Genomic DNA, 9546 nt, shown 5'->3' with positions numbered 1-9546 from the left:
GGTAAGTATGGATTTTACATTATAAAATCCTATTTGTTATTACACATACTACTACCCATAATTATTAATTATTGCTTAAGAATTGAATCCCAAGTATAGGAGGGAGGATGACCTCATCCCTAAGAACAACTTTCACTCCACAAGACACACACCCTTACAAACCCAAAACTTAAAAGGCAAAGGCCATATCCTGAGGTGGATGCAGCACTTGTATCCCATGACAGAGGAACAAAACCAGAGGAGTGAGAGGAGCATAACAACTCTTGCCCAGAGAACGGTCCAAGGACCTCAAACCCCACAGACGGTAATACATAGAACCATATGTATAAGGAACCCCAAAAGAAAATTTAATGAATTACCCTGAGAGTGAATGCAACAGGGCCCAGAGAAAAGGTACCTAAATACCGATGAGTAACTTCCCTGAGATAAAAATAAGCAAAAGTGGACATACTCTTCCAGGTTCCCACCCAAAGAACAGCAGGAATACTCCAAATCTTCCTGAATAAGGTAATTATCGCCACTGCTCTAACTTCATGTGCCTTCACCCGAACCAAGCTCATGTCATCCTCAGACACATCCACATGTGCACGCTGGATAACCTGACATATCCAGTGGGAAATAGTATGAGTGTGCACTACACACCGAGGTTCAGTAACCGTCACAAAAAGGTGGGAGCATCTAGGACGACAGTCCCTGGTCCTACAAAGGTACTCCCTGACAGGTCTGACTGGGCACAAAAGCCTGTCCCCTTCCAAGTTGCCAACGTACTCCATACGAGTACATCACCTGGGAATTGAGTCTTCGCTAGAATTCTGGGGCTAGAGAGAAAGTCATAGAAGCCCAACCCTTTGAGTGACGAACTTCCGCTGACAGCCCGTGCAGCTCACTAACTCGGCGAGCAGATGCTAAAGCCAAAAAAAAGGAATACTTTAGTGCGACATCCCTCAATGAAGCCAAATGCAGAGGCTCATAAGGGGACTTCATTAATGAACGTAAAACTAAGGGTAAATCCCATGCAGGAATGCGTGGTGAACGAGGAGGAGCCAACTTGGCAAAGCCCGGAAACAGAGCTGACAGATCCCTATCCTGTGAGATATCCAAGCTAGCCTGCTGGAAAATGGGGCCCAAAGCAGAATGATAGCCCCTAATGGACAGCAAGAACAAATGCTTAGTGTCCCAAAGAAAAAGAAAAAAGTTACTAAGTCCATTACAGAGGCCGAGAGAGGATGCCAACCCCTCGACTCACACCAACCACAGAAGACGGACCACTTTGCCTGACAGACTCTGGCAGAGGACTGTCTGACTGGACGGGCCATAAATCTAGCAGCCTTCCGCGAAGTCTCCACACATGAAGGCGAAGAGCCCCTGGAGACTTGTGAAAGACGTGGCAATGAGGCTGGCGGAACAGAGAGGCCCATTGCATCAACACTCAAGGATGGTCCACAAGGAGACTCAGAAGCAAAGGAAACCAGTCTGCCTGGTACTACCATAGGGCAATCAGAGTCACGCAAACACAAGCAGACTCTCTGACTCGAACTAGCACCCTCTGAATCAGAGAGAAGGGAGGAAAGGGGTACATATCCAAGCCCTTCCATGGAAAGGCAAACGCTTCCTCTTTCCAAGCTCCTGGGTCAGGCAGTGGAGACACATACAGAGATAACTGGTGATTTAAGGCAGTGGCAAACAGATCCACCTGTGGTGTATCCTACACCTGGAAGATCTGCCTGCACACAACAGGATGCAGGGTCCACTCTGACCCCACACACTCGCGACTGAGGACATCTGCCACTGCATTTCATCATCCCGGCACAAACCTTGAGTGAAGAGAGACCGAGTTGTCATCACACCACTGGAGAATGTCCCCTGCCAGACCCAAGAGGGACTCGGACCGGGTGCCCCCAGAGTTCCTCAAATAGGCCACCAATATTGAATTGTTTGACATGAGAGACACTACTGTGCTCGAGACTTCCTGCTAAAAGGACTGCAGAGCCCAGAAAACGGCCATCATCTCCAGGTGGTTGATGTGAAACCTCTGCTCCTGTGGAGACCACACCCCCAAGCATGAGATGAGCACCCCAAACTGAGACTGTTCCGGAGATGCCATCACAAAGAGAGCTCCCTTGAGTATGTGGCCCAGATCTATCCACCAGGACAGGTCTGCCAGACACCGCTGTGAAGGGGGAATCCGCCACCAGGGAGCATCCAATGCTGCTTCCAGTGTTTTTTCAGACATCACTGAAGGGACTGAAAGCATACCAGCTGCCTGGGACCAACCAGCCTCTCCAGGGATGTCAGATGACCCAGGAGTGACCTCCATAGAGACACCATAGTGGCTGTGTCCTCTAGAAAACTTTTCACCACTGAGAGAAACCGGCTGACCCTTTCTGGTGACGGAAAACACCAAAGCCCTTACTGAATCCAGCACCATACCCCGGTATTGCTTCCTTTGGCTGGGTACCACGTCTGATATGGGCAGACTGATCTGAATACCCAACTGAGCGCACAGCCGTAAAACAGCCCGGATGGTGCCTATGCATCCTTGGAGAGTCGTCCCTGTGACCAACCAATCATCCAGGTAATGGTGCAGGGAGATATCGTGTCGATAAACCCATGAAGACACTGGAGCCATCACCTTGGTGAAGACCTGCGGGAGCAATGGTGAGGCCAAAACAAAGAACTTTGAACTGAAAAACCTTGCCTCGCCAAACGAATTGTAGGTACTTGTGGGAACGCAGGTGGATTGGAACTTGGAAATATGCATCCCTCATATCCAGAGACACCATCCAATCCTCCACGTTCATAGACTCCAAAACTGACGCCACCGTCTCCATCCGGAAGGGGCTGACCACTAAAAACTTGTTCAGAGTTGAGAGGTCGAACACAGGTCTCAAACCACCTGTTACCTTGGGAACAAGGAACAGACGGACATAAAGGCCTTCTAGCTCGCCCCCCACAAGCTCTATAGCCCCTTTGGCCAACATGTCTTACACCACTAAGTCCAAGGTCACATGGTGATCCGATCCCTCTGCATAACTCACAAACTCCATTGGTCCGGCTGACAAAGGAGGGGGATGCAGAAAGGGGAGGACATACCCATAATGCAGAGTCTTCACTACCCACTCTCCTGCCTCAACCTCCATCCACTCTCTCCAGTGCCGCTGCAGGCAAGCGCCCACAGGCACAGGAGAGCAAACTGCTTCCCTAGCCATGGGGTCCACCACTGCGAGAACCCCTGGCCCGAAAGGAACCCCCTGTAGCAAAGGGCCTGGGGACTGGAGCCGACGAAGAGGAACTATGGAACGCACTGCTCCTTGTCTGTACTTTTATCTTGCTCCCCCGGGGCCCAGAGGCTGAACCCCAAAAAGAAGTGGCTAACCCCACATCACGGAAGAGTGTGCACATAAAAAAAATGGACGAAATAGACATTACACTGACTGAAACATGAAAGAAAGAGATTAGGAATGGAATTCAAGTGACATACACAAATATAGATGGATTTCTGTCTAAGAGGCTAGAATGTATGGATTACCTAAGAAACAATGAACCGGACATAATGTGTGTGGTGGAAACAAAGTTAAGGCCTGAAATAAAGCTAGATTGGTTTGATGTAAAACACTACAAAGTATGGAGAAATGATAGAAAGAATAAAGGAGGTGGTGGTATAATGGTTTTTACTAAGAAGGATCTGATAGTGAAGGAGGTGAACTTTAGTAAGGGAAATGAGGAAATGATAAGTATGCTTATAACAGATGGTAAGAGGGACATTAATATTATAACAGTATACATACCACCCAGAACCAGTGCTTGGAACTATGAACAGTATCAAATGGTGATGAGAAATACTCTAGACAGAATGAAGCAGAAATTCATCAGAAAGGATAGAGTAATGATAGTCAGGGACTTTAATTGTAAGGAAATAGTGTGGGAAGACTACGAAGTGGTGAATGGCGGTGAGTGGGCAGAGGAATTGTTAAACGTAGTAACAAATAACTTGATGACACAGTGGGTGAGATCACCAACAAGATGCAGGGGACAGGATGTTGCAGCAAGGTTGGATTTGGTATTTACCAGGGGCATCTCCCTAAAAGAGGAAATTGAACATGAATGTCCCTTGGGGAAAAGCGACCATGATGTCTTAAGTTTTGAACTGGATACGGAATTAAGTACAGAAAAGAGTGTGGCGCACAGGGAGGAAAAATTAAATTATGTTAGGGCAAATTATAACCATATAAGAGAGTTCTTTAATGAAATTGACTGGTCTGTGATATACAAGGAAGGGGATATGCAATTGAAATACGATAAATTTATAGATTTATGTAACTCTGCTGTGAAGAAGTTTGTGCCATATCACAGAAAGAGGACTTTGAATAATAAACAGTGGTTTAATAGAAATTGTGAAGAAGCAAAAAAGAACAAAGAAAAGGCATGTTAGAAACTTAAGAAAAACAGTGAAGTATTATCAAGAGAAGTCTACAAAACAGCAAGGAATAGATATGTTGAAGTAAGGAGAACAGCACAAAAGGAATATGAACAGAGAGTGGTGGAAAACTGTGATAGTGACCCTAAAATGTTTTACAAATTCATAAATGGAAAACTAAATAAAAGGGAGGCAATAGAAAAAGTAAAAGATGGGAAGAAGTATATGAGGATGCTAGAGATATAGCTGAAATTTTGAACGACAACTTTTGCAAAGTGTTTACAAAGGAGGAGCATTTTACAGGAGGAAGGCCTATGGAAATAAAGCAAATGCAGGACATCATGGTTACTAAAGAAGATATAAGGAAAATTATAAATAATTGGATATTAATAAATCAATGGGGCCTGATGGCATATCTGGGAGGTTGCTAAAGAATGTAAGGATCAATTGTTGAACCCCATATTTGATATTGTGGAAACCTCCATACAAACAGGAATAGTCCCGAAAGAGTGGAAAAGAGCTGACATTGTGCCTATATATAAGAATGGTAGTAGAATGGAACCGTTAAATTATAGACCAGTATCGTTGACTAGTATATTGTGCAAGGTATGTGAAGAAGTAATTAAAGCTAAGTGGAGTGAGTATCTAGAAAGTGAAAACATTCTGAGTGAAAGGCAGTTTGGTTTCAGAAAAGGAAGATCGTGCGTATCCAATTTATTATGTTTTTATTCAAGAGTGACTGACATACTACAACATAGAGAGGGATGGGTGGATGCTATCTACCTGGACTTGAGAAAGGCCTTTGATAAAGTGCCACACAATAGACTGATGTGGAAACTAAAGATGATTGGAGGAGTAAATGATAAACTAGCAAAATGGATGGAAAATTACTTAATGGGAAGAGAAATGAGAACAGTGGTGAGAGGAAGGAAGTTCGAGTGGAAGAAGGTAACCAGTGGAGTTCCACAAGGGTCAGTGCTGGGTCCCATCATGTTTTTGATTTATGTTAATGATATGCCAGTAGTAATTGACAGTTACATGAACATGTTTGCAGACAATACTAAAATTATGAGGAGAGTAAAGAATGTGGAAGATTGTAACAAGTTACAGGAAGATCTTGATAAAATATATGAGTGGAGTAAGGAGTGGCAGATGGAATTTAATATAGACAAGACCCATGTTATGAAAATGGGAAGTAGATACAGACCAAACAGGGATTACAGGCTGGGTGATGAGAAAATTAGAGAGACCAATGAGGAGAAAGACTTAGGAGTTACCGTGCAAAACACCTTGTCACTGGAGAAACACATTAACAAGATTTTTTTGGAAAACATACAACATGCTTCAAAATATTGGCCTTGCATTCCACTACCTAGATGAAGGAATGATGAAGAAGATATTATGTACCTTAATAAGACCCCAGTTAGAATATGCAGCATGTGTCTGGTCACCGCATATGAAGAAAAATGTGAAGAAGGTGGAAAGGGTACAGAGGCTGGCAACAAGGATGGTACCAGGACTCAGGGAGTTAGACTATGAGGAAAGACTGAGGAAGCTGGGGCTGACCACATTAGAAGAGAGAAGAACAAGAGGAGACATGATAACTATGTATAAATTGGTGAACAAGATTGACATACTGGACAGAGAGTTGATAAAGGTGACCACAAGTAATCATCTCCGAGGACATGGAAAAAAACTAATTAAAGACATCTGTCTTAATGACGTGAGAAAGTACAGTTTCCCGCATCATAGTATTGATAAGTGGAATAAACTGAGCAGTGATATCGTTGATGCAGTGTGTGTCAATCAGATGAAAGAGAGATATGACAGGAATGGCCAAGGAGGCAGGACAAGGAGAGCTTAGCTCGGGCCCTGTAATACACAAATAGGTAAATACACACACATTCACACACACTTAATTTTGGTAACTTTTTTTTTCAGGAGCATTGCTTAACTCTACCAATTTCACAACAACAGAAGATAAAATCGGTAAAACCATCATGATATACTTCAGAAATTCTGCTGACAGATGCGGGGGTCGAAGAAGGCGCCAGCTTGAACCGCAGCAGAGTGATGAGGGCTTGAGCACATCGTAGAGATCAGTGCATATAATGATATTTGGAAAATAATTATATGGTGATTTCTTCTTTTTTTTCTTTTTTTTTTTTTACATTCAATATTCAAGGAGAATTTTTATAAGTTTCTAAGGATCAGTACAAACTAAACTTTTCTTTGCTTCTTTTTAAATCCACCCATTTTAATTTTTTATTCATTGCCATTGGATTTCTTAAGTTTTTTTTTTTTTTTTTTTTTTTTTTTATGTACAGTCACAGACAAATGTTCTGCATCACGTCATACCTCAGAGTGAGTCTGAGACACCTGAGGTTCAAGCTAAGTTAGCAACAATCCAAGAAATGGCACATGTGAAGTGTTTGAGTGTTGTTTATGTACTGAACTTAATGTTATCAGCTTATGGTGATAATCTTACGTTCAGTACATAAACAGCACACAAACACTTCACATGTGCCATCTCTTGGATTGTTGCTAACTTAGTTCAAACCTCAGGTGTCTCGGACTCAATCTGAGGTATCAAGTGCTGCAGAATTTTTGTCTGTGACTTTACACTGGGAATTATAAAAAAGTTTTTCCAGCCCTGGTAATGCTATGAAACTTGAGTATTTATTTTTAAAAAATCTGATTTACTTATTTATCTTTAATTATTTGTTTTTTTATTTATTGTACCTGAAGTGAACCTCATCTCAGTTCATTGAAAATTATTTCTTTTGCATGCATATTATGGCATTTCTGTAATTTGGAACATATCTAATGTGTCTTTTATTTTAATTGTGTTTGATGTTAAAGTTTAAAGGCAGAAGTACGGTTTTTCCTAATAGCAACTTAAGTTGTGCATGAGTTGGGTTTAAGGGAAGTCTATTAATGGTAGAGTAAACAGCTGAGTGCCTCAGTTCATTGGATGATCTGTACTATTCCTTTTAGTTTGTTTTCTATTTTCTCTGGCCTTTACCTCTGCCCCTGCTAACAAGGAGATGAGTTTTTGATGAAGTCTGTGATGTATTATTAAATGTATAATTACAGAGTACAGGGAGTCCTCGGGTTACGACGTTGATCTGTTCCTGACACGCATCGTAACCCAAATTTCAGCGTAAGTCGGAACATCGGGAAAAAAATTCTTACCTTTATTCCTTTGGTTGGCTTGCACACTGGAAGGAGGCATTGCAAGGGAGGGAGAGACAGGCTTATTGTGTAGAGGAAGCTGCAGAAGTTGCTGGAGATACTTGGGCTGGTGAATCAAGAGAGGCAGAACCTTCAGGTGCTGGAGATGCTTGGGCAGGTGAGTCTAGAGGTGAGGCAGAACCTCCAGGTGCTGGAGAAACTGGGGCAGGTGACCCTGGAGGTGAGGCAGAACATTCAGAAGGTGCTGGAAATTCTGGGGCAGGTGAGTCTGGAGTAGTAGAGGCAGCTGAGGTAGAGGGTACAGGATCTGGTGCAGGCCTCTCTACCTTCTTAAAATACTGCTCCAAGTTAGTCTGAACAGAGAGCAACCTCTTCTCATCCAAGATCTCCTTGTAACATTGCATCAAATCCATGATGCCTCTGGAAACCTTAGTGAATCTTTCAAAGTTGAGATCCATAGCCTCAAAAGTTGCCAACGCTTGATGCATCTCAGCAAAACCTCTTGCCAAGCCCTGCCTTGTGAAAGCCCTAGGCTCTGGGGTGGGTGCTTCTTCTTCTTCCTGTATGATCTGCTTCTCCAGTTGTATCAGATCCTCAGCAGATAACTCCTCTCCATGAGATTCCAGCAGCTCTGTAACATCATCAACCTCCATCTCCAAATCAGTTTCCTTACTCAGGGCAACAACATTCTTAATAACATGCTGAACTGTGTCCTCAAACCCATGGAAATTACCCACAAATTGAGGACACAGTTTTTTCCAAACACCATTCATGTTTGTTTGCTTAACCTTAATCATCTCAGCCAATGCTTTAGGAAATTCACTTGCTGCTTTCTCATTACCACTAGCAGCTTTACCTTGCACTTTAAGGTTATGGTAATTGGCCCGAGTCTTAAATCGCATAAACTAACCCCTACTAGCCACAAACTCTTCACTTTCACTTCCTTCCCCCTTTTCATCTTTCAGTGCCTCAAACAATCTTTTCGCCTTCTCCTGAATCACCATAAGGCTCAATGGAATACGCCGTTGATTTTGTTCTTCCAACCAAAGCACCAATAATCTTTCTATCTCAATAATTAGACCATTACTCTGCTTGGTTATCACTGTCGCTTTCATAGGAGCAGATCCTTTCACATGTTCCATAATGCGCTCTTTATCTTTGATGATGATAACCACAGTGGAACAACTAAGGCCAAGCGACCAGCCAATGTTTGTTGGTGTTTCTCCCTTTTGTGATCTCTTTATAATGTCCACTTTAACTTCCATGGTGATGGCCTTTCTCTTTGATGCACTACCATCAGAAGAGTCTGCCTTACGCTTGGGAGCCATAACCAAGAGAGAGAGAGACGGTGCAAACAACCAAAATGGCATATGTACAGAGACTTGAGACGCAGTCTTCCTCGCCCTACAACCACAACAAAGCGTATTCTTCCGCCGCGCGCCCGAAACTAGTTCGTGTTTGTTTACATCGCTTACACGCTAAACCACATTAGACGGAATGATGCCTAATATTATTTTTTATGTTTTTATGGGCGTGTTCGTAACCACGAAACGTCGTAAGTCGAGACCGTCGTAACCCGAGGACTCCCTGTACCTATGTAATTTTGTGATATTAATCTTAGGCAGGGACATGGTGATTTTTAGATACATGTAATATGAGTCAATATAATTAAGGATAAACATTTTATATTTTTGAATGAAAATATAACATTGTACTTAAAAGTTTGTTGTAATTAAACATACAGTGCACCTTTTTCAGGTTGATTATATATGGTCTTCCAGAAGGCATGCACCATCCTGGTTTTAAAAAAATACAATTGTTTTTCTATATTTCAGACTGAATTATGGTTAGAAACTAAGAGTTGAAGAAAGAATTGAACTGGTTTTCATGTTTGGAAGATATAGAGCAACGCATCACTCAGTACTTGAAGAATT

General features: G+C 42.6%; 2 protein-coding genes across 2 annotated transcripts; both read right to left on the bottom strand.

Moving 5' to 3' along the window:
- Positions 1–1972: 1972 nt before the first annotated feature.
- Positions 1973–2981, bottom strand: LOC123513273. The gene is made up of 2 exons (XM_045270344.1): positions 2748–2981; positions 1973–2644 (listed from the first exon to the last, which is right to left on the bottom strand). Exons 1-2 carry the CDS (start codon positions 2979–2981, stop codon positions 1973–1975), a joined length of 906 nt encoding a protein of 301 aa, XP_045126279.1.
- Positions 2982–8517: 5536 nt separating this feature from the next.
- Positions 8518–8940, bottom strand: LOC123513272 (CENPB DNA-binding domain-containing protein 1-like). Its single transcript, XM_045270343.1, has one exon. The coding sequence runs from the start codon at positions 8938–8940 to the stop codon at positions 8518–8520; it is 423 nt and encodes a 140-aa protein (XP_045126278.1).
- Positions 8941–9546: the final 606 nt, after the last annotated feature.

Source organism: Portunus trituberculatus, chromosome 35 (assembly GCF_017591435.1).
Source record: "Portunus trituberculatus isolate SZX2019 chromosome 35, ASM1759143v1, whole genome shotgun sequence".
Taxonomy (NCBI): Eukaryota; Metazoa; Arthropoda; class Malacostraca; order Decapoda; family Portunidae; genus Portunus; species Portunus trituberculatus.
This window is presented reverse-complemented; position numbering and strand designations above follow the sequence as displayed.